The sequence below is a fragment of the Pelodiscus sinensis genome, chromosome 4, assembly GCF_049634645.1.
Source record: "Pelodiscus sinensis isolate JC-2024 chromosome 4, ASM4963464v1, whole genome shotgun sequence".
NCBI lineage: Eukaryota > Metazoa > Chordata > Testudines > Trionychidae > Pelodiscus > Pelodiscus sinensis.
The window spans coordinates 7,652,072-7,677,249 of record NC_134714.1 but is presented as its reverse complement, the minus strand read 5'-3'; the positions used below and the strand labels follow the sequence as shown (position 1 = coordinate 7,677,249).

The following is a 25,178-nucleotide window of genomic DNA, read 5'->3' as shown; positions in this document are numbered from 1 at the left end:
TCAGAAGAGAACAGCTAGAAAGAAAGTGAAGGTGTCGATTTGGTTATTGGGTTGACAAACATGGTCACAGTAGAAGAATCCTAGAATGTTTCCATCAAACCCTAGGGCTGGAAAAGACCTCAGGAGTCATCGAGTCCAACCCCCTGCCCAAAGCAGGACCAACCCCAGCTAAATCATCCCGGCCAGGGCTTTGTCAAGGTGGGACTTCAAAACTCTTGGGATGGAGATTCCACCCCTTCCTAGGGAACCCATCCCAGAGCATCCTCACTCTCCTAGGGAAATAGTTTTTTCCTAGTATCCAGCTTAGACTTTCCCACTGCAACTTCCAGTTTTAAACCTGAATCTTTAACTATGGCAGCATTTTTTTTTATTTCAGTGGTTCATTTCTCTGTGTTGTGCTGATGAAAGCAGTCAAAAGAATATAATACTCAAGGGATGCAAGGCTGTCTGGTATCCTATTTAGGTTTTATTTTCCATGTCACTGTAGTTAATTTTCATGCATCCTTAATAATCCCAGTGTGAATTTTAGTAATCTGCCTAGGAAGAGAGTTGACTTTTCTTCCCTGGATAGCCATGTTGTAACTTCTCAAATTTAAAGGTGGGGAGGCCTGATTAACAGGAAATATACCAGCTGACATATCACTTGAGCACAGTCTAGTTCAGGAAGAAACACGCTCACTCACACATACGGTGTAGTCTGCTACATTTGCTAATTTCATTTTCCTTCTTCCCTCTCTTCCCAAAAGACAGCGTGAATATTCTTTACTTATTGGCTTCCCTGTGGCATTCCCCACCATAATGTCTGAGTGCGTCACAAATGTTAATAATTAAACAGGATGCATTAAACAGGTGTGTTGTGAGCAAGACACGAGATGTCATTCTTCCGCTCTACTCTGCGCTGGTTAAGCCTCAGTTGGAGTATTGTGTCTAGTTCTGGGCACCGCATTTCAAGAAAGATGTGGAGAAATTGGAGAGGGTCCAGAGAAGAGCAACAAGAATGATGAAAGGTCTAGAGAACATGACCTATGAAGGAAGGCTGAAAGAATTGGGTTTCTTTAGTTTAGAAAAGAGAAGATTGAGGGGGGGACATGATAGCCGTTTTCAGGTATCTAAAAGGGTGTCATAAGGAGGAGGGAGAAAACTTGTTCTTCCTGGCCTCTGGGGATAGAACAAGAAGCAATGGGCTTAAACTGCAGCAAGGGAGGTTTAGGTTGGACATTAGGAAAAAGCTTAAGAAATTGACGCTTAAGAGCTGATTTGATTCAGGGATGTCACCGAGTAGGCAACTACACGATTAACCGATAATCCTAAGCTTATTGGTTAATCTTGTTGACAGTGCACATTCCCCTCCTCCCTTGCACGGCTCCGTGGTGCTGCCTGCCCTCCCCCGCGCTGCTGCCTCGTATGAGAGGGAGCAGTGCGCGAGTGGTTGCCACGAAGCAGCCTCTGTCCATGGCGAGCTTGGGCCTGCGCTGGACAGAGGGTGCTTCGCAGCAGCAGTCCCTGTCCGTGGCGGGGAGGGGTCCGAGCACCTCATGGAGCAGCCTCTGTCTATGGGGAACTCAGACCCCCCTGGACAGGGGCTGCTGCCATCCCAGACTGCTACCTCTGTATCAGCACAGGGCAACAGGCAGCCGGTCCATGAGGGGAGCTGAATTTTAAATTGGCTCGCCTCTGGACTGGCTTCCACTTGCCACCCTGCACTGCTGCCTCTGATACAGCGGCAGCAGTGTGGAGCGGCAGGGGGCTCCCCAGGAGTGGGGCTGGAGCGCGCTGGCTGCCCGCCCACCCTGGGGACTATTGAATAGTTGCGTAACCACTCAGTTTTCATGCGGTTACACAACTATTCAATGACATCTAACATCCCTAATTTGATTACAGTCAGTATCTGCCTACATGGGGAATATTTACTAATGGGCACTTCAGTGTAGCTGCGAATCATTCACCTTCAGCCTCTGGATCCTGTTAAGTTAGATACGTGTAGGCTGGAAATCAGACGTATCTTGTCACTTGGGGAGTAATTCGCCTTTGGAAGAGCTTGCCACGGGTCATAGCAGACCCTCCCTGACTGACAATTTTTCAGTTCCAGGTGGGGGTGTTTTTCGGAGCGCTCTGCTCTAGGGATTGTTTAGGAGAAGTTCTGTAGCCTGCGCTATACGGGATGTCAGACTAGATCAAGGGGTTTCAAACTCTTTTTTCCTCAGGACCCAGTTGAAGAAAATTGTTGCTGCTCGTGACCCGGAATAGTTGTAACTTTTGACTAGAATGCAGGCTCCAGGGTGGGGCCGTGTGGATGAGGGGTTGAGCGTGAGACCAGAGATGAGGGGTTTAGTGCAGGCCGAAGGGGGTGGGGCAGAAAGGTGGGGACTCTGGGCTGAGGTGCAGGGGTGCAGGCTGTGGAATGGGGCTGGGGATGAGGTATTTGGGGTGCAGGAGGGGTTTCTGGGTTTGGAGGGGCTCAGGGCTGAGATGGGATTGTTGGGGTACAGGCTTACCTCCCACAGCTCCCCGTCAGCGATGCAGTGGGATGGTACAGCAGGCTTCTGCCTGTCCTGGCACGGGGGACCACACTGCATCCTGGAGGTGGCCAGCAGCAGGTCCGGCTCCACAGGCTGCCCCCGCCCCAAGCTCTGGCTGCACACACCCATTAGCCGGTTCGTGGTTTATCTCCAGGTTTTGCCGAGCCACAGTGGATGGGGCTCGTTTTGCTTTTTTATCCTGTGAGAGTTGGCTACTCGCCTCGACCTGCAGACCTGCTGCTGACAGCTTCCAGGGCACGGTGCAATCTCTAGCAGGCCCTCTGGTCACCCTTCAGCAAGATGGCCCAGTGCCTGACTTTCCATGACCCTGTACTGGGTCACGACCTGAACCTTGAAGATGACTGGACTAGATGATACCAATGGTCCTGTCTGGCCAAGAGATCTATGAATCACACAGGGAGTCTATGGAGCAGTCGGGAATTGAATTCCGATCTATTGAATCCCCGGCCAGAGTCTTAATCCCAAGGCCACATTGCACCTCTAATTCATTTTATTAGCATCTTTTTGGTCAGTTTCCTAAAATGAGACTAGAAGGCCACATCTACAAGATGGATAAAAAGTGTATCAATTTTCTATCTTGCATTTCAGAATGGAGACTCTGGTGGAACTGAATCTCCAAGCTACAAGGTATGTCTGTCTGCAGGTATCAAATAATGCGAGCATGACTTGTGATGGTGATGTTTCACTCCAGCTGATACACGCCTCTCCAATCAGAGGGCCTCCAAGTGGGCCACAAAGAACCCCCGTTTCTCCTGACGGTTGCTTAGAATAGTGTGTCTCTCTTGAGATGTCATAGTGCTCGTACAACTACTTTCCCTGCAAAGCAACTAAGCCGTGTCAGTCTGTATCTCAACAAGGAGTTCTGTGGCACCTTGGGGTGAATCTACACAGCAAAGTTATTCCAAAATAACTATGCGAGCGGCTACGCAGCAATTCTGTTATTTTGAAATGGGCAGCTGATTCCGACTTTGTAAACCTCATTCTGCGAGGAATAACGCCTCCTCCGAAATAGCTATTTCGAAATAAGGCGTGTGTAGACCCTAACCTGCACCCGGGCCATTTTAAGTTATTCCTCCTGGGGCTCTAAATCGAGATAGCACTTCTACATTAAGGAAACCTGCCTCGGACTAATTTTGAGGCTTCCCTGCAGTGTAGATGTGCTATTTCGAAGTAAGCTATTTCAGAATTGCTATTCGAGAATAGCTTATTCCAAAATAACTGTGCAGTGTAGTCTTAGAAACTAACAGATTTATTTGGTTCAGGGGGTAGCCAAGTTAGTCTGTAACAGGATAAACTTAAAAAAAAACAAATAGTCCAGTAGCACTTTAAAGACTAACAAAATATGTAGATGGTATCATGAGCTTTCATGGGCACAGCCTACTTCTTCAGATGACTGGAGTGTTAGATGTCCAGAACTAAAATAAATAGGGCGAGAGGGGAGAAGGAAAAAAATGGGAGGGGGGGAAAACAAGAAGAGGCAGTGGATATAAAAATATCATGGGGAAAGCCGAGCTGGAATGTAACAGGAAAAATAAATAGTCTAAGAAGCTCCTTGTTTAAGCCTTTGACGTGTCAGAAGGTGCCAGTGGGGACTTTGAGGTGGAATCCAAAGTGGTCACCATAATTGTATGAGCTTCTAAACATCTTCAAATACCTTGCTCCTTTGTAGAAATACAGGTTAAGGTGAACTATTGAGAGACAATTAATTGTATGGGTTTGGAGAAGGATTTTAAAAGCAGGAAATCAGCTGTTTCCTCTTTGCCTTCTAGTATTCAGAAGAAGCCAGCGACCATGTTGGAGAATGTGAGGAGGCTAAGCGACTTGGCGCCGTTAATGAATCTTTGAGGTATCATTTCATTCACTAAACCATTAAGTGTGTGTGTCATAAAGAAAGATCAACATTGAAACTGCCTCTATTCTTTGTAGCGATGAAACCCAGCGAGCCATGGTTCAGTGGACCCGGCATGAAGATTCTTCAGACAACTTTTGTGAAGCTGACGGTACGAGGCTTTGTCTAGCGTGAATGACTTTGAGATAATATTGAAACAAAGGCTGATATCTTTTTGTAAAAGTGCAAGCTGTGGTATAATATACTGGCAAGTCTACACACAAACACGTCAGTCTGTATTTGTATGCTTTTGAAGAGATGCAAGAAGAACTATCCCTTATAAAATTTGCTGCAGTGGTAAACGTGACTGTCCGTATTTCTTTACTAATTAATGGTTAAGACAAAGGCCATGTTTACACTATGGGTACTTCAGCAGCACAGATACTGTTGTGTAGATGTTTCCCATAGCTATGGAAGGGCTTTTTGTGTTGCTGTAGGAACTCAACCTCCACACGTCACAGTAACTAGATTGATGGAAGCATTTACACTGTTACAGTGGGGGATAGATCTTCTTAGGCTAGGTCTACTCTATACCCAGAAGGTCAGCTTGAGGTACTGTAAAAAGGTTGACACTCACCTCCCACGAGTGCTCCCGTTTGGCTGAGTGCAATTTCTGCACTGGCTCTGTCCTTTTAAAAGCCTTGCAGCTACTTAGCCATTCGGCTGAGTCACACAGCCTTGTGTGAATTCACAAACTGCTTCCGGGGTACACTTCCAACAGGGGCCCGCCCCGGTACCCTCTGCAGAGTGTCTTGGAGTCCTGTCCAGTCTCAGTCTGTTTCTCCACTCAGTAGGCAAGTGGTGCCTTCAGGGCTTCTCCTCTTGGAGACAGCTCCTTTGACCTTCTCCCTTTCAGGTCCGGGCTGCAACTGAGCTGCCTCTATTCCTGCAGCTTCTCTTATATAGTCTCCCCCCGACCCCTGATTGGCCAGATACTCCAGGGTCTCTCTAGCCTCCTGGAGGACTTCTCTATGGTCCTCTTGGTCTCAGAGCCTAGCCACATTACAGGTATGCAACTCCAGCTACATAAATAACATAGTTAGAGTTGACGTACCTTAAGTTGAGTTTGGCACCAGCTCCACAGTGGAAGGTCAATGGGAGAAACACACCCGTTGACTTCCCTTATTCCTTGCAACAACAAAAAGTACCGGCACCTATGGGGGCACCCTCAGTGTTTGATTTAGTGGGTCTTTACTAGACCCGCAAAATCAAACGCTGGAAGATCAATCACCAGAGTGTTGATGCTCTGGAAAGTGGAGATGTGGGGTTAGCTACAGTGCACAAAGGTGTGATTTTTTTTTTTTTAAATCCCCTGAATCCTATGGCTGTGTCAGTCTAACTGAAGCGTAGACCCAGCTGAAGTGAAATATGCTGCACTTTATAGCCTTGTTTGCTGCTGGAAAAGTTCCAGCTGGCAATCTTGAGTGCAGGAAAATTGTCCCACTGTAAGAGGGTGTGCCATGTGTGGGTGCCGTGTAATGACAGCATCTTTCTATAAAAATGTCAGCTGATCTTTGCAGTTTTATTACAGTGGAAAATAAATATCTTTGGACACAAATATCTTCTTGAGATGAGAAGATAGCTTCAGCTATGTGACAGTTGTTACCTGGGCAGGCTAGATTACAGCTACCATGGGTGTATTACCTATGTCAGTTGCAGTTTCACTTGCTATGTAGCGAGAGCCTGTGTATTGGCTGATTTTTCGCACTTGCTTTCTGGTCACCCTGGGGGCTATTCCAGGAGGAGGAATTACTCAAAGTGGCAGAAAAAGCAACTTTTCTTCACTTCCTTCTGTCCTCACCTAAGATTTTCCCTCCACAGATGAGCAGTCGCCTGATGCGGAGTATGTGGATTTACTCCTTAACCCGGAACGCTACACGGGTTACAAAGGCCCAGAGGCTTGGAAGATCTGGAACAGCATTTACGAGGAAAATTGTTTCAAGTATGTGGGTTGAGAGAGACTCTCTGTGAGCTTTGGCCGCGGCTCATTGTGCACAAATAGATGTGAGCAGACGTAAACGCCCCTCACAAATTCTAAGACAGTTGTTTGAATCGGGGGTGTTCTGTGACGGGTGCTGGAAAATGAAAAGGTCAGTAGATGGTGGTCTGTTACTGGCATTCTTGACTTCGGGATTTGTGTGTAATATTTTTAGCTGTTTTTTTCTTGCTCATGCCCATCAGTATTGCTGCTGAGTTTCTTTATTTTTTAAGGCATCAATAGGATCTGAATATTGCTCCTTGGTCCCAGGCTGGCTTAGAACCTTGCTTAGTCAGTGTCTTCTTTGCAGAAGAGGGGTTCCTTTCCATTGCTCTCCACGGATCCTTCTTGTTGACTCACTGGGTGGTACTGCTAGGTCTTGAAGGAGCCATGCCCAAGTAGCGTCTACTGGAAGGTGGATTGCTACAGAGTGGGGAATATCTAGGGATCAGCGAAACTCAGAGGATCTGGGGCAGTCTGTTCAGTTGGTATTACATCAGTGTTAACTACAGCGGTGATTCATCTCTAGTCATTAAATCAGCCGTCGTTGGACTTGTCTAGTGGGGAGGTGATGGCTTTGTTGAAGATTTGGCACCCCTCCCTGCTAGTGAAAGTCTGCGAGAACTCCGGTAGGGCATGTGTGAGTCCTCCAGCCAACACCTCGAGACCAGACGTGGCATTCCTGTCTTGGCAAAGGGGTAAGGGGGGGTGTGTGTGCGTGTGTTGTGTCGCCTTCCTTGTTACTGCATGCTTCCCCTGTTTGTTTCCTGCTTGCTGAACTCAGTGTCCCTGTGGGTGTGCACGCACACACATAGTGTAGGGTATGTGAGGTTACTCAGGGATTGATGCTACATACCTTCCATTTTTGGTTGAGAACATTGCTGACTTAACTGATCTATGATTCTTATATGTCCTGATTGACCACCTACCTGTGTGTCTTGCTTCAGTTACCCCATGATTTGGGAGTGCTGTTGCAGGATGTATAGCAATGTAACATTACGGCAATAAGTGCTTTTATTCTGAAACCCATGCTCCTGGGACATTCTTCAGCTGTTGACTGGCGATGCTTTATGTGGAGTTTTTGGAACTGCCCTGCAACAATCTGATGTGGCCAAATTGCGGCCTGCGGGGCGGTTTGGGTTTACGCCGGGCTCAGCTGGCGGCCTGCGGGTGGGATCCTTTGAACATGGCCTCCACAATGGCAAGGCGTCTCCCAGGCGCGGTGAGCATTGAAAGATGCAAGCGGACGGGCTGTCTGGACCAGACGGGTACAGGGTGTCGGTGTTTCTAGCCCCCAGGGAGGAGGTGCTGGGAGCGCCAGGGCACTGTGGGAAAGAAGCTATTTGCATATATATTTGCATGCACATGCAACCACACATAAGTTGCAGCCCTCGGCATGTGCTGTGGGCAGGAGCGGCCTGAGGCCGGCTGCGGCAGCTGGCGCCCCAGGCGGAAGGCGCAATTGGCGCCCCCGCCTGCACGGCCGTCAATGGCTGTGACATCATCATTGGGCGCTCCGTGACGTCGTCATCAGGCGCCCGGCCTGGTGGTGCCCTAGGCGACCGCCGAGTCTGCCTAGGCTCACGGGCTGCCCCTGGCTGTGAGTATCCTTGTGGCCTCTGGGGCTTCCAAAGCTGAGTAGCCCTGGCTTAGACCAGGATGGCACGGGTATTTATGATGCACACCAGGAGCCCTAGTGCTGTGATGTAGCTGTGCGACACCTCAGCCAGCATTTTGGGACGGAGGATTGTGTTCTGCTAAAGAGGAAAATGTTTTTTCAAGCTTGCCAGCAGCCCAAAGAAACCAGACATGAGTTTGCATGTTGTTTGCAGCCGGTGGCCCAGGACTGTGAATCTGGGGACATTATGGTTTTTAGTGCCATGGGTACGCTGGTTCACAACAGTAGGAGACCTCAAGAACGTATTGTCAATGTGGAACTGCAGCAGACCACGTTTACCGGACTCCTTGATGTTTCCTTTGGGTCTTCTCACATCACAAGATACTGGAGTGGGTGTCCAGTATTGTAGAAATGAATAGCGCGCCACCCAGGTGCATGGTGGAGATGGGGGCTGAAGCTAACATTCTTCCTCCTGGGTTGCTTAAGATCCAAGCAGAATTGCAGCGCATGAAAGATAATGGCATCTTTTGGGAAGCAGAAGGGTCTACAGAAATGGCGCTCACCCATGGTGATCATGTACAAAATGAATGGCAGCTTTTGACAGTGCGTAGAATTTAGGACAATTAATGCGAAACCTGAGCCGTTTCAATACTGTCAAAGAGGTGATATGCTGAGTAAATGGACTTGGGATTTTCTCTGTGTTTGATGGTCAATAACCAGATTGGGTAATACCTGTGGCTGAACGTTCATAGTTATTGACTTTCAGCATGCCATTTGGGAGGTTCTGCTATCAACAACTCCCTTTTGGGTGTGTCTGCTCCCAAGGTATTTCAGACACTCGTCTCTCAGCTCCTTGATAATATCTAGATTGCATGATGACATTTTCATCTTTGCTAAAAGCCTGCCTGAGCATAATGCTGTTCGGGACCAAGACTAGCCCAACTCAGACAAGCTGGCAAAAAGTTAAACATGGTTAAGCGCAGTCTGGCAAAAGACGGTGTAGCTTCTCTAAGGGGTTCTCTGTCGGCTGATGGTATGAAAGCTGCTTCCTTGACGCCATTACCCATGGATGGTAGCGGTTTACATTTATTTATATGTAAAGCCTAGCTTTAAACATAGGTGGTCATGCTGTGCCCCATTTTAGTTCCCTTGCTGAGCTGCTGTGGTATTTAACACAGGGCCGGGGCCAGCTGGTTTGGACTGAAGAGGAAAAATAAGCATTTGAGACCCTGTCCTATCCAATCTCATGCTTATTTTGATCCCAGGAGTGAGTCAGGCTGATGCATGCTTTTGAGGATTAGGGATGATAAAAAGCATGTAATTGGGTAACCATGTAACCACTGAATATCTCAGCGGTTACACACACCTGCAGCGTGGGGTGGCAGCCAGCTCTCTGGCAGCCCTGCCGCTGTGTCAAAGGCTGCAGTGCATCAGCTCCTGGCGCACACCAGCTCCCGTCTGCAGCCCTGCTCCCAGGGAGCTGGCTGCCGCCCCCGTGCTGCTGCCTCTGATACAGAGGCAGCAGTGCAGGATGGCAGCCAGCTCCCCAAGAGTGGGGCTGGAGCTGCAGGTAACCGTTTAAACGGTTATACTTCTACATCCGTATGGGGGCCGGGCCTAGCTCTGCTCCAGGAGGGATGGCTGGTTATATTTGTATCCCGACAGAAGCAAAGCATTCCCAGGCAAGAATTCTTGGCAGTGGTTTTTGCTAGTGTACGCCACCTAGTGGGAAGCCCTTGGACATTAGGCACCGGTTATTTGCCTCTTTGAGCCTCTGTCATAAAGTCCTTGACCTGCAGGGCAGCCTCAACCTGGGGGCTGGCTTCTTCAGTTGCAGAGGGATGGCTTGAATTTATTACATAGCCAAGGGCGATGTCATTGTCTTGCTGATGCTCTTTGGAGAAATTCTGCGGGGTTGGTGTCCTAGTGTGCAGAAGCAGCTGGAGGCTTTGTGCCGAAAGACATGCCCACTGGGCCATTGGGCAAGAGGCTAAGCCGGGCCAGGTGGGACATGCTGTATGAGAGAATTGGATGGACCTGGCCTTTACGAGAACTCTGTGTGCGTTCTATGACGTTTGTTCCACGCTCTTGGTAAAGCACAGGCCACTCAACAGACCTTACGCAGAGAAGCCGGGGTCCTCGTCCCAGCAGGGTTGCAACGCGCGGTCCCAGTCATTTGGGAGTTACAAACGAAGGAACAGCTGCACATTTATAACTGGTGGCCAGCGCTGCGCTCTGACATTAAACCTCCTGTGAAGGCGCGCTTGGTGCACAAGCTGCACAGAACTACCGCTCCTCCAGCCCCTCTGAAGCCAGTAGCCATAGACAGACCGTGGCAGAGAATTGCAGAGGATGTTACTGGCCTCTCAGCTGCACTGCATGGTTGCCCGCTGCTGATGGTTATAGAGCGTTACCCAATTAGCCCTTTGCGTTCCTAAATTTGTAAGGCCTCACTTCTGGCTGCAGCTCTTAATTTGTGATGTTCCCTACCACAGAGCTTTGTTTCAAATCCAGGGATAGGTATGTAATAGTGTAGTCGATTAACCGATAAGCAAAAGCTTATAGGTTAATGTGATAGACGACATGCATTCCCTCCGCCTCCACAGGAAATGTTTTAGTAGGCTGGCCAGCAGCCTGGCTCAGTCCTGGACCTACCCCTGCTGTGGCTCTGCATTTAAAGTGTAGTAAGAGCCAGGCAGGCAGGCAACCCAGCTCCGTTCTGGCTCGCGCCGGGTCTGGGAGCTCAGCCCCGCCCCCCCTCGGACAGGGACTGCTGCCACCCCACACTGCTGCCTCTGTATCCGAGGCAGCAGCACGGGGTGTCAGGCAGCCAGTCAGCGAGGAGAGCTGGTTTCTAAACTGGGTCCCCTCATAGACCAGCACCTGTCTGGCACCCCGTGCTGCTGCCTCTGAATCAGAGGCAGCAGCGTGGGTGGCAGGGGGCTCCTCAGGAGTGGGGCTGGCCCCACCCCCGGGGACTATAGAATAGTCGAGTAACCAATAAGAATTCATAAGGTTAATCGACTGTTCAATTAACCAATATTTAACATCCCTATCAGAGGACACTCTGTATCGAAGACTTTCTGACGAGGATTGGCACATCCTACATTTGGTGTGTATCATCCCCAAGGAAAGGAGATAATCGTGAGGCTGCGTAGGTTGCATCTGGGAGGAACGTTGCTACGCCCTTCCCTATTGTGTCGTTATGGTTTATAGGATATTTGGCGTACACTCATGAATGTAATTGGCCATCATCTCCTCAGCTGACACGAGGACCCATTTGTCTGTGCTGTCAAAAAAAAGTTCATTCCACTCTTTGCTGTCCTTGTGGCTGACTGATGTGACTAGGAAATAGGCATATTTCAGAGACCGAATCCATGCAAGCCTCCATGCGTTGTATCCTGGGCAATGGCACATGTTAAGCGACGGACTGGAAGCGTTTTTGGTATTCGTGGCATGATCTTACGGGTTGCGAGGTGCAGAGCGGGGCAAGAGTGCAAGATACTGCTACTGACCTGAGAGGGAAGAAGATGTTCTTTCTGTGTGTGATGACATCATGTGGCCAGTTGGAGAAGCTGCACTACAAGAAGAACATCAATTTTAGCTGACTCAGAGATGTAACCTACAGCAGTGTTTCTCAACCTTTTCTTTATAAAGTACCCCTTTAAAAAACAATTTTGTTATGTACTCTGAGTACTTAGGTTTCAGACAAACAATTTTTTTTCTTCCATTGCAACACATCTGTTTGAACAACTTAATCGGAGCTGGGCAGGCAATGAAATTTTTGGGTGTAAAAAGTACAAAAATAATAAAGTGCTGTAAAACTTAAAACAAAAATTCAGTTTTCTCCAAATTTCAGTTGTGTTGACTTACCCCCCCCAGACTTCTCTCGAGTACCCCAAAGGGTACTCATACCACTGGTTGAGAATCATTGACCTACAGGATTACCTGGTACCAATGAATTTTTTTGGGGGGAGGGGTTGCTTTCCTGCTTCTTGCTTCCTGCTTCATTCCAGCTTCCTGAACTCGGTGTTCTAATTCCTGCTCCTGAGTGTGTGTAGCATCGGGGGGCGGGGGGGGGGGGGGAAAAGGGGGGAGGGATGTGCTGTTCTTCAAGGCCTGCTGCTACGTACCGGCTTTTTAGACAGTTGTTATGTTCAGACAGCAGATGACCTACCCGGTTCATGGTTATTACATGTTCTGACTGACCTGTGTATGTTACTTCGATTTCCTCATGTTCTGGGATTGCTGGTCTGCAGAGCATCAGATCATAAGAAAAGTTTTGTTTTGTGTTAACTTAAAGACAATCCAAGTGTGGCCCAATTCCTCTTTGTTCCTGTATTGTCGACCATCTTTACATCTGTACAGGCAGTCCCCGGGTTATGTACAAGATAGGGACTGTAGATTTGTTCTTAAGTTGAATTTGTATGTAAGTCGGAACTGGTACATATTGTAGGGGAAACTCTAGCCAAACATTTCTCCAGAGCTCAGTTTTATTCTCCCACACCTCACTTCCCTCAGGCCTTTATTCTCAAGCTGAGGTGTCTGCTGAGAAAAGCCGCTCCGCGTCTCCCTGGTCTGCTGGGGGGGGTGCTAGCTTCGCGTCTCCCTGGTCTGCTGGGGGGAAGCAGCTAGTGCGGGGTTGCCTCACCCCGTTTGTAAGTAGGGATCCGATGTAAGTCGGATCCATGTAACCCAGGGGCTGCCTGTATAGGTAGAGGAAACATTTTGGTTCCATTCTGGGTCGTTGGGTTTTTTATGAACTCGTAAATAGTTTCTGCAGGGCATAGTGACTGTTACATACATATTGCTGTTACACATTTCAATTATTTTGTCTCTTAGGCCTCACAACATAAGAAGACCTTTAACTCCCTTGGCTTCTGGTAGAGGTGAGTCATTTAATCATCCCACTAGGCTGATTGGCAGCCCATGGGTTTTGGTGACATTAACAGCTACTATTCTGGCTCTGACTTAAAAAAAAAGGCTTATAAATCTAGGACTGTGTGTGGGTACCATGAAAGGGTGCTGCAGAGAGATGATGTTTTGGTGGGTAACTAGCTGCTCAAAAAAAAACTGAGTCAGCCGCTTGAAATCCACATTGAAATCAGCGCGAGCTTTGACATTGCCTGGGAACAGAATTGCTTCATGTTTTATGCTTGAAGATACTGAAGAGCAGTTGAAAATGTCCCTGTGAAATAATGTCCCTTGTATTAGCCTCTTTACAAGCATCTAGTAAAAACTGGACCCTGCCCTAGGAGTCTTGATCTAAATAGTTAAGATGGACAAAGGGTGGCAAGGAGAACAGACACAGAGAGAAGTGAGGTGACCAAGGATACACAACAGGTCAGTTGCAGAGCGGGGAATAGATTGCAGGCCTTCCGACACCCAGTCTGCTACCCTAGCCACTAGACCACACCACCTCTCTCCTCTCCAGTTGAAATCTAACCCTGTTGTTCATGCTTCCTCTTGTATATTAAAGCCTGAAAAAATGTTTGCCCAATTGCAGCAGTCCCGGCATTTGTGTTGACAGTTAATTTCCATCATATTAGGGGTTAGCAAAAGAGAAGTCTGGGGATTGGATTTTCACTTGAGCCAAGAGAAACTGAATTCTGTCAGCAAAAGCTGCTGGGATTCATTCTTCAATGCATGAATAAAATGAGTGTATGCAAAGAGCAATGTAGCTGGACAAAATAGACAAAGGAAAATAAAATCAGAGTGGCACCTTCTGAGGACCTTATAGCGTTATATGTGTAAGATAAAGTATACAAAATTTGACCCCTTGAAGTCAATATGAGACTTCCCTTAGGCCATGTCTTCACTTGCCGGGCCAGAGATCGATCTTCTGGCATTCGATTTAGTAGATCTAGTTAAGACACACTAAATCGAATGCAGAGGGCGGCTTGAATGCTGAGCAGTAGCAAGGAGTAAGGGAAGTTGATGGAAGTGTTTGCTCCCATCGGCCTCCCTTTGTGAAGACGGCACCAAGCTCGGCTTAAAGTATGCCGACTCCAGCTATGTATTTTATGTAGCTGGAGTTGTGTCCTGCACCCGACCTTCCGGGACTAGCGTAGACCTGGCCTTAGCTGTGAATGAGCTTTGGACGGGTAAGTTATTTAGGGACCTAAGTCATGTGGGAAGTCTTTGGCAGAAGTGAAAAAAGGAAATCTGGTTGCCAGCCTTCCAGCCCTGTGCTTACTAATCCCAGGATGATTTTCCTTCCCCCTAAAGCCCTGGGGAGTGATCTTAATACTTTATAGCAGTTGCCTTTACAGTGCTGGCGTGAGCTAATCTATCACACACTCATAGAATGCTTTTAAACACCCCAGCACTATTTATTCTCTTGTCTGAGTCGATTTAACAATATCTGAATAGTCTTTGCACTTTGGAATTAATTTTTTGTTTTTTTGTTTTTCCTGCTCCCAGGAGCTAATGATGGTGAGTGACTTATGGTTTCCCCTCACCCCCATGGATATGGAACTTCTGCCTCTTCTAATTCCACAGTCTGAAGCATTAGCAAGGCTAGCAGAGGCATTACTCAGGCAAAAATGGGACTCCTCTAGAAACCTGCCTACGTTCAGTGTCTCTTGCATGGGTCTGTTTAGCTTTATCGCTACAAATCTGCTTAAGCTTAACAAAGGGGAGCTTAATAGCTGGCCAGACCACTCAGTAAGTAGCTACGTGAGGGACAGATCTTTAGCTATGGCCTCTTCAACCTGGCAGAGGAAGGTCTAACACCAGGGGTGGCCCATGAGCCGAGGCAAACGAGGCAGTTGCCTAGGGCGCTGCTGGCCCGGACGCCCGATGATGACGTCATGGGGCGCCGGGGCGCCCCATGATGACATCACAGCCATTGATGGCCGTGCAGGCGGGGGCGCCAATCGCGCCTTCCGCCTGGGGCACCAGCTGCCGCAGCCGGCCTCGGACCGCTCCTATCTAACACAATCCAGTTGGCGATAGACAAATGCAGATTGGAAATAAGGTGTAAACCTTTAACTGTGAGAACCGTTAACCAGGGGAACAACTAGAGTCAGGGTGGATTCTACACCCCTGATCATTTTAAAATCAAGGTTGGATATTTTTCTAGCCATTCTCATGTAGGAATTACTGGGGGAGGAGGGAATCCTCTGGCTCATGTTCTGCATGAGATCAGACTAGATACTGACAGTGGTTCCTTCTGGCCTCGCAATCCAGGAATCTGTGTGACTCCTGAGGAGAACAGAACAGCCTTTGGGTGGGGTTTCCAAAAGAGCTGAAGGGCTTTAGGTGCCCAGGTTCGTGGATCGACTGACTCAGTCCTGTGGGCTTGCAGACTCTGGACCCCTGCCTGCTTTCCGAGCTGGAACATGTGCGTGGCTATTCTTAGCTCCACAGTGCCAGCCTGAAGGAGTTGACCCAGGCTCAGAGAGGTGCTGCCTTGGGTCTCTCTTGCTGCATCGACAAGCCCCCCCGTGCTTTTCAAAACCCAGCCCCCTTAAATCATGGCAGGGTTGGCTTGTCTTTGTGTGGCAATGGTGGGCTTTGCGGCGCTCTTTGTGCTAGGCCCCAATCCTGCAGCCCAATTTGTGTGTGGTGTGTGTGTGTGTGTGTGTGTGTGTGTGTGGTCTGCAACTCCGCAGTAACTGGTGTGTGTGTGTAGTCTGCAACTCCGCAGTGACGTGTGTGCGCGCCGTGGCGGTTGGATTGCCCGATCCTGTCCTGAGCCTGTTCCCCCGTCCTCCTGTGACGTTGTGACAATTACCTCCCAGATGGGTGGATTCCCTCTTGGCTTCTAACATTTTCCTACTTGCTTTGCTCACCGCAGTTCTCAGCGCACACTAGAGTTGCCAGGGGTCCGGTTTTGAACCAGATAGTCCAGTATTTGAACTTTCTGTCCGGGAAACAAATTGAGAAAATAGAAATGTCCGGTATTTTCTAAATCAGATGTAATGTCGATTGTGATGTCATGTCAAGTATGTCTGGTACTTTTGTTGAAACCATCTGGCAACCCTAGCGCACACACAGTTGTGCCATGTATTGGGTAATTTCTTTGGTCAAATGTTCCCAGCACTGTTGAAGCTCTTGTAATTCTGTTTTTTTTTTTCTTTGTTTCCAGGACATGCCTTTTACCGTTGGCTGAAAGGTAATGGCTATGCGGGATGCACAATAGGCTCTCTCTGGTGGGGAGGGCAGGGTGTTGATTGCCAAAGCAAACTGCACAGGAAGAAAATTCAAACCGGCTTAGTTATTTTACCTTTTGACTCTTTTTTTTTTTCCTTTCAGGCCTCTGCGTAGAGAAGCGAGCTTTCTACAGACTCATTTCTGGCCTACATGCAAGCATCAACATCCATTTGAGCGCCAGGTACCTCTTGCAAGGTGAGCATGACCTTCTGCCTTCATTTGCTGAGAGCCAGGCTGCTTCTGCCATCAGCGGAGAATGGGAGTTGACTTCCACTGCTTAGTAAAATATGAGCTGGTAGCCCATTCCAGCAGGGTTTGGGGCCTGGCTTTGCTCTCATAGAATCCTAAGGTTGGAAGAGACCTCGGGAGGTCGTTGAGTCCAGCCCCCTGCCCAAAGCAGGCCTACCCCTAACTAAGTCATCTCAGCCAGGGCTTTGTCAAGCCGGGACTTAAAAACCTTTAGGGATGGAGATTCCACCACGTCCCTAGGGAACCCATCCCAGTGCTTCACCACCCTCCTAGGGAAATATTTTTCTTAATATCCAATCTAGACCTGCCTCGCTGCAACTTGAGACCATTGCTCCTTGTTCTGCCATCTGTCACTACTGAGAACAGCCTCTTTCCATCCTCTTTGGAACCTCCCTTCAGGTAGTTGAAGGCTGCTACCAAATCCCCCCCCTCTCTCTTCTCCTCTGCAGACTAAACAGACCCAAATCCCTCAGCCTCTCCTCGTAGATCATGTGCTCCAGCCCCTCATCATTTTGGTTGCCCTCCACTGGACCCTCTTCAGTGCATCCGCATCCTTTCTGTAATGCGACACAATGCTACCTGTGGTGCTCTGGAGCAGAGGTGGACCTAGACCTTTGTCCCAAGTTTGACAACTAGGCCCTACTTCCTTACAGCCCAGCGATTAAGCTACCTCTCGCCAGTGCTTCAGCAGACGCCGGATTGCCGGTGACACCGCTGAACTCCCCTTGTCGGCTCTGGGGGAGGCAGAGGGCGTGGGGGGAGACCGAGGTGGAAAGCAGCCGCTCTTCTCCCTTTGTTCCTCTCGTTCTTCCTTTTTTGTGAAGATGGATGTAAATTAGACACATCGAAAGTGCAAATGAAGCCGGGATTTAAATATCCCACGCTTCATTTGCATAATGGCGGCCGCTGCTTTTTTTTTTTTTTTAAATGGGGCTTTTCGAAAAAACCGGCAGTTTAGATGGAGCATTTTCGACAGATCCTGTACTCATTTTTTGAGGATCTTTTGAAACGGGGCGTTTTCGTCAGAAATGCGCCGTTTTGAAAGATCCTCAAAAAATGAGGAGTACAGGATCTGTCAAAAATGCTCCGTCTAAACTGCTGTCTTTTTCGAAAAGCCCCATTTCGAAAAAAAAAGCGGCGGCCGCCATTATGCAAATGAAGTGCAGGATATTTAAATCCCGGCTTCATTTGCACTTTCGATGTGTCTAATTTACATCCCTCTGCCGACAGAGGGGTGTTGTTTAGACACACCCTAAGAAGTGCAGCACATAGCTCATTGCATCCGGGAGCTCCCACGTCTCTCGGCCCAGCATTCGTTCTTGTTGCAGGGAAACAGGGACAGCGACTCGGTCTTCCTTCGCGGGAGACCATCCCAAAACAAAGATGCCTTTTTAAATTTTGCAATGAATTAATGGTCACAGAGGGTAGGAATGAAGAGACAAAGGAAATGGGGCATCAGTCAATGTTTGCTGAACAAAGAACAGTGGATTGGACACTGCTGAGGCCTCGTGGTCATGTAATGACACCAGCTAGATTAAATCAGGTTAAAAAAAACAACTTTATCAAGGGGGTAGTGTCAGTTTAGCCCCGTGTAGCTCTGTTTACAAACTAAATCTAATGAAGGCGTTTTGTCTGTAAACGTACCAATATAAGCTAAGTTTAAGATGATTTCAGAATGTCCACACAGGGTTTTGTAGCAGGTTGGGTTTTAAATCCACTATAAAAAACCAGTACAACTTTGTGTGCTGGTCCGGTCTGAGTGTTGTAAACTTTGAATGCTAAAAATTAACCGTAACCACATGCATGGCATAGTGGGAAAGACATTTATGGCCCAGTTTTCAAAGCTGCCCTTTTCCTTTTCTTCTCCTCTCTCAGATACGTGGTCAGGGACAAAGTGGGGACACAACCTTACCGAGTTTCAAAACAGATTTGATGAAGTCCTTACTCGAGGAGAAGGTCCCAAGAGGCTCAAGAATCTGTATTTCCTCTACCTAATTGAATTGCGGGCAATGTCAAAAGTTCTGCCATTCTTTGAGCGCCCAGGATTCCAGCTGTTCACGGGGAATGAAAATAAAGATCGAGAAACCAAAAACCAGCTCCTGGAAGTCCTTCAACTAACCAAGTAAATACATTTGATAGTGAGCAGCTATGAATATGTCTTATTCTCTCCTACTGCGTGTGTATTAGAAAAAAAAATTTCTGTCGTTGTATGATATGGGACAGCTAATGATATTGTATCTCCAGTAATAATAATCATCACACAGAGCTTTTCGGTAGATCTCAAAGCACTTTACATTGTTGTGTAAGCCATTTAACTTCACAACACTTCAGTGGGGCTGGGCAGTGCTGTTATATCCTTTGTGCAGATGAAGGACTGAGGAACAGCAAGGCTAAGGTCATGTCTTCACTCTGGGGAAGATTGATGCCACTGTGATCAATCTTTCAGAGTTTGATTTAGTGGGTCTAGTAAAGACTCACTAAATCAAACTCAGAGGATGCCCCCGTTGGCAGTGGCTGCTCCTGCAAGGAGTAAGGGAAGCCAATGGGAGCATTTGCTCCCGTCCTCCCACTGTGGGGATGGCGGGGAAACTCGAATCAAGTTATGTCCACTCCAGCTACATAATTAACGCAGCTAGAGCCGCATATCTTGATTCTACCTTCCCCTTTAGTGTAGACTTGGCCTCAGTGATATGCCCAAGTATCTAAATTCAGATACCAAAATCAGGTACTAACTCCACTGTTGAATAGTTTAGGTTGTGTTTAAGATAGAGCAGAATGGAATTTAACTTATTTTATCTTAGTGAACTTCAGAACTCTAATACTAGCTTTACATTTCAGTCCAAAATAATATTAAAAACATCTAAAAAGAGAAGGTCTTAATTCTCCAATACTGGATGTATGAGGCATGTTAGCTAAGTTTAGAATCTGGCCTCTGTAGAGGCTCTAGTTTGTCCGTTTCCCGTGTCCCATCTCTTATTGTTTGTGACTGAGACATTGATCATTTATTTTTCTTCTTTGAGCAGTGTCCCTGTGGGTGCTCCACTTTCAGTGTCAGGCTCGTCCTGGCGCCGCAGATCGGAGATCTTTTAGCAGTCGTAATGAAATGACGTTTTGCTGTGAGAATTTGAAGTACATGCAATAAATTGAAATGACACTATAGGAGAGATTCCGAATGGAGAATCCAAGTGACTTTGGAGTCTAAATCCCATTTTCACAAGTGACTTAGGTGTCGAACTGTCTTTCACTTTCAACGGGTGTGTGCACAGCACCCGAAACTCAAGATATACAGTTTGCGTAACGCAAATTCTACACAGCGCCAAATTTCAAAATAAAGCACTATTTTGAGCCATCCTTACTCCTCGTAGAATGAGGTTTACAAGGATATTTCGAAACAGTGGACACATTCAAAAGAGGTATCCCGAAATAGCATTGCAGTGTAGACATACCCAATGAGACTTAGGAGCCAAAGTGCCTAAATCTCTTGAAAATGGGATGGGAAGCGCCGATCACTTAGGTGATTTTTGGAAATTTTATCTTCCGTTTTGTTTCTCTTCTCACGTCAGGTCTTTCCCTTTGCACTTCAATGAAAACTCTCTGTTTGCCGGAAATAAAAAGGAAGCTGCTAAATTAAAGGTATTTGTTCACCTTGTGCCCCCCTTCTTGAAACTATATGCTAACAAGGTACAGTATTTCTCACATTGGGTTATCAGACTGAATAGGGTACTTTAGACATGGAAATACTTAAGTTACTACAGGTCGGAACTCCCTGGTCCAGCACCTTTGGATGAGGGATTTTGCCGGAGCAGAGGAGGTCATATCTGGACCCCTGCTACCAGCCTCCCCAGCCCTGGAGTGGCCACCGGCCTCCTGGCCGCCCCCCCCTGCCCTGCCAGTGCCCCCTCCCTTCCCTGCTAAGCCAGGGAGCCCTGCTGCGGCGCACTAGGCTCCTGCACGTGCTGGGCAGCCCATTGGGTTGTACACAGCAGCCCAGCTGCAGGGAGCCCAGTGGCCAGCCTTCCACCGGGAATCGCTGGTCCTGGAACATCTGGACCATGGAGTCCCGATTTACAGAGGTTCAAGCCACAGACTAGAAATATCCAGCTGGAGTCAACGTATTCACTCGTGTTCTGAGCACCACAAAACCTGTCTGGGAAATGGGTAGATGTAAGGGTCCATGGTGCCTGATAGAGCCCTGTAGCAGGTTGGACTCGTCGCCCCCTGCTGGTCACACCGGGCATTCGCCTTCTGGTCGTCATCTCCTCCGTCTGACTTTGCACCCATGTTGCTCCCTTGGTCCACTGTACTCTTGCCCTCCCCCCAGCAGTGCCCACCACTCCATTCTCCCTTCTGGGGGCAGCAGCAGTCCTCTGTCCAGACACCTGCCTGAGCAGCCAGCTGCAGCCCCAAAGTCTAGCCCTGTGCCCCTGCACCTGGGGCGAGGTGCAGTCTGTAATGGCCACGCCCACGGTGGCAAGGTCCAGTGCAAGGGAGAAGGGAGGAGCCCAGGCGTGCCCAGTACTCTGGGTCCTGCTCCAGGGACCCTCTGGCAGAAGCCATGTCCTGCCCCCTTTCACTTCCTTAATTGCTCATACTCCCTGGACCACTTCCCTGCACCTTCTCAGCCGTTGTATTAAGGTCTACACAGCCTGGCTGGTATCCAGCTGGGGCTCCTCTTTAGCCCTCCGGAGCCTGCCCAGCCCTGCTCTCTCCAAAGGGCTGTTGGTTCCCTCCCCTACTGGAACCCAGCCCCTTTTCCCTTGCTGGTCAGAGCAAGAATGAGTTCCCCTCAGCTCTGCAGCCTTTTATAGGGCACAGCTTGGCCCTGATTGGCTGAATGCTCCTTGCCCTGATTGGTCAGGTTTGCCCCAGCTTCTTCCAGCCTGCTGGACTCTCTCCCTGCTGGGTTGGGCTATGGCACCTCTATTGGCCTCCTGTGCCTAAAACAATTTCCTTAGTACTAACTAATTGACATGTGACTTTAAAATCTATTAAGAACCGTGTCATAATGATGTTTTGCATTTAAAAGTCCTATTTTTTTTTAAAGGAGGAATTTAGGCTCCATTTTAGGAATATTTCAAGAATCATGGACTGTGTTGGATGTTTAAAATGTCGTCTGTGGGGAAAATTGCAGGTAAGTCCAATAAGCAATTTGTTCTATTTATACGGTGCCTAGCACAAGGAGCTCTGATTCTTGACTGGGGCTCCTAGGGATTACTGCAATATCTACTGTATATTTGGGAGAGTTTGTGAGTGAGCATGCCCCTGTCTGTTCAAGAACTCCTAAACGGTAAGAGCTCGGGCCACCAAATTTGGAAGGCAGCTTCCTCTTATCCTAACTTAAAGCAAGGTCAGGGTTTGGTTGTGCCAGGACAATGGGACGTGCTTGGAATTTGATTGTTTCTCATAAAATGGAGAGGGAGGGGTCTGGTAGGAGGACGTTATACTGCAGAATGACCACAGGGGGCAGTAAAGGGCCAGAGATGGGGAATGGGAGAATGATAACCCCATTGGGGGAACAGGTGACAAAAGGGACAGCTCTCTACTATGTGTTTGAGAGAGTTTGTGTGTGTGTGTGTGTGTGTGTGTCACCCAGATGTGGGACATGCACCCCTCCCCCAGCTCTGCCCGCTGCAGCAGCCATGGAGGGGTGCTTCTCACCTGACCCCCAGCTGCTGCAGTGAGAGAGGGATGGGGTTGTCCTCTCTTCCTTAGGCAGCCTGCAGACTGAAACCTCATCCTGAGCCCCTCCCCAGAGCAATGAATTAAATGAAGAAAACGAAAAATTATTTGAGTTAAGGACTCGAGCAACACTGGGCAAATCTGCTAGCACATCGTAATAAACGAACCCACTCAATTAAGATGATGACTTTGTTTTCATCTGTTCAAATGAAGTGATGGGAAGTGAAATAAACTTGCTAATCTGATGTCTCACTTGCTCTTGTCTTATCTATACTGCACAGACTCAGGGCTTAGGTACAGCTTTGAAGATCCTGTTTTCACAAAAACTGATCGAAAACATGCCAGAAACCGGCCCGTCTTATGAATTCCAGCTAACAAGACAAGAAATCATCTCTTTCGTTAATGCTTTTGGAAGGTTAGTTTGAAATAGTTTGCTTTTTTTTTATTCTAACTAAAATAGAAGGCAGTAGTGGTGCGCCCCTATAAAAAAAGCGCACTGAGATTTGTAACTGGTGGTAACTCTTTTAAATCTGACCAGATCTCTGTTTAGTCGCATTTCTAGGCTTCAGTTGATTGTTTGACAGTAGGAATAAGCAATAATGGTTTCTGTTTCATTGTCTACGAAGGATTAAACTTAACACTCCAGTCCCTGTTATGAAGAATTCAGAAGTCTGCCAGAAATTCCATGTATCTGTTTTGAGAACATGTTGCCCTTCATCCCAGTTTCCCGTTATCAGGCCTGTGTTTAGCTTGGAGGCTGACCTTAAAGCTTCTACATCGTACCAATTTTCTTTTAAAACATCTATTTGCACGGATTCTATTTAATAGGCATCCATCAATTAGGCTCTTTGGGAGCTAGGGAGGTTTGTTTGGCAGTAGCCGTGGAAAAAAGAAGCCTTTCAAAAGAAAGACGTTATTGAAAGACGTTTTGGTTGCCTGCTGCCACTTTCTGGTGTTAACAGGTCTGGAATTCTTAGCTGGCTAACAGGTTTTCTGTGAGATTCTTTGCATTAAGTCGCTGGCTTTTAAAGTTTAGTAATTCTGATTTACAGCTAAATTATTTTCAAGCCGAGGCTCTGAATTTTATCTTCTGTATCGCCATGGACCGGGGGGGGGGGGGGGGGGGGAGAATTCCAGGGTAGATCAATTGGTCTGGAAAACATTAAGCACTTTCTTCAGTGGATTGACACTTTTCAGCTTGTGCTGAGGAGCAAAAAAAAAAAACTAGCGAGTGCTTCTGCCATCCCTTTAAAAAAAACAACAATCCAGTTGCTGCTCTTTGCTTTTTAATATGGTGCTTGAATTGTACCTTAGAAAACAGCTTTTATGAAACTGGAAACACTCTATTTCCAAAAAGCACTGATTAATGACACTGAGGCTTTTTCCCCCATCCTGACCCTCTGAAGGTTCCCCCCCACCCCAGATCCTTTTGTATGCTAAAGAACTGTGCAGTGGTTACACCCCCACTATGCTGGCTACAGCTTCAATCGGGGCCTTTCTTTCCATCTACATGGGCTGGAAGTGCTACACCAAGACAAACTTCATATTCTTTGCTTCCCCATCTACTTGCAAATAACTTTCAAATCAACCATTCAGTGTCCGATATTTGAAAAGAAAATTCAGTGAAGGAGCAGATTGCTGTAAAAACATGGGAAGTTAAGCCAGCTCCTTGCACTAGTCGGCTTTTTTCCCCCCCACTGCTGCCAAACCTCCAAGAGCAAAATGCATTTTGCAATAAAATGAGTTGGTGTTTGCAAGTCAAAAACTTTAAAAATAAACACCAGTTTATCGGTAAGCTGACAGTTCCTATGAATTAGATAGTTGGCTTCCTGACGACCTTTGAGCAAGTGTATTTGATCGCACCTTCATTTTCTTTGTATTTATGAAGGGTGCAATTCTGTTGCCATTAAGAATGTATAATGCATCTGGCTTTAAAATGAGTCAGCAAACCTTGTTTCAGATCCATAATTATTTTTAACATGCAAAAAGCCTTAGCTCCAAGGACTGTTTTCTATTTTCTTTGTGTTTATATAAAAACATTTAAAATTAGACCTCATGTGTTTTAGATTCCTCTAACATTTTTCCTCCTCTTCTCTTGCATACAGAATTTCAACTAGTGTTAAAGAGCTGGAAAACTTCAAGAACTTGTTACGCAATGTGTAGTGAACTTGTCTCTGACAAAAAGACTTGGGTACCTTTTTTTAAATTCTGTTTTCTACAAAACAGAGGAAAATTGGGTTTCCTTCAAACTTCAGGCAACTAGAAAGGAAAAGACACTGGAAGAACTCTTCACTTTACAGAATGATTGATGGTGTCAGTAACCTGCTGAGTCCTAATCTTTTGTACAAAGAAGCTGCTTTTTGTAAAGGGGTGGGGAAAACAGATTTGACTGTAAAGTAAAATGATCAATTTATATTTTTTAAAGATACGTTTGAATAACGATTGACTGATTAAACACATACTGCACTCCTTCCTGTTTGTCTGCCTTCCGATCCTTATGGTGCTGCTAAAAATGACACAGAACAAATGCAGGAATACAAAATGTAAGTAATGGTAACTCTTTAGATAACTCTAAAAAGGAGTCACCATGGCTTAACCATCATGTAAAAGAAGCAGTGAGGGACAAAAAGGCATCTTTTAAGAAGTGGAAGTCCAATCCTAGTGAGATAAATAGAAAGGAACATAAACACTGTCAAATCAAGTGTAAAAATGTAATAAGAAAAGAAAAAAAAGATTTTGAGGAACAGCTAGCCAAAAACTCAAAAAGAAAAAACAAAATGTTTTAAGTACATTAGAAGCAGGAAGCCTGCTAAAAAACCTGTGGGTCTCCTAGATGATCGAGATATAAAAGGAGCAATCAAGGACAATAAAGCCATTGCAGAGAAACTAAATGATGTCTTTGCTTCAGTCTTCACTGCTGAGGACATTGGGGAGATTCCTAAATCTGCACCGTCCTTTGTGGGTGATGACTCTGAGGAACTGTCCCGGATTGAAGTGTCATTAGAGGAGGTTTTGGAACAAATAGAAAAACTTCATGTTAACAAATCTCCGGGACCAGATGGCATTCAT

The 25,178-nt window shown here is 47.1% G+C and overlaps 1 protein-coding gene across 2 annotated transcripts in view; it reads left to right on the top strand.

The window, feature by feature from the left end:
* ERO1A (endoplasmic reticulum oxidoreductase 1 alpha) overlaps nt 1-24,580 on the top strand; it is a 39,773-nt gene extending 15,193 nt beyond the window's left edge. Inside the window, exons 4-16 of one of the 2 annotated variants that reach the window (XM_075926209.1) lie at nt 3,129-3,167; nt 4,310-4,386; nt 4,467-4,540; nt 6,250-6,370; nt 12,867-12,913; nt 14,448-14,459; nt 16,117-16,143; nt 16,284-16,376; nt 18,306-18,552; nt 19,994-20,063; nt 21,475-21,561; nt 22,391-22,524; nt 24,215-24,580. In XM_075926209.1, the coding sequence (XP_075782324.1) occupies nt 3,129-3,167; nt 4,310-4,386; nt 4,467-4,540; nt 6,250-6,370; nt 12,867-12,913; nt 14,448-14,459; nt 16,117-16,143; nt 16,284-16,376; nt 18,306-18,552; nt 19,994-20,063; nt 21,475-21,561; nt 22,391-22,524; nt 24,215-24,272 (1,086 nt within the window). In that variant the 3' untranslated portion in view covers nt 24,273-24,580. The remainder of the gene's footprint in view (nt 1-3,128; nt 3,168-4,309; nt 4,387-4,466; nt 4,541-6,249; nt 6,371-12,866; nt 12,914-14,447; nt 14,460-16,116; nt 16,144-16,283; nt 16,377-18,305; nt 18,553-19,993; nt 20,064-21,474; nt 21,562-22,390; nt 22,525-24,214) is intronic. The other variant, XM_075926210.1, reaches the window with a different exon arrangement.
* The last annotated feature ends 598 nt before the right edge of the window (nt 24,581-25,178 follow it).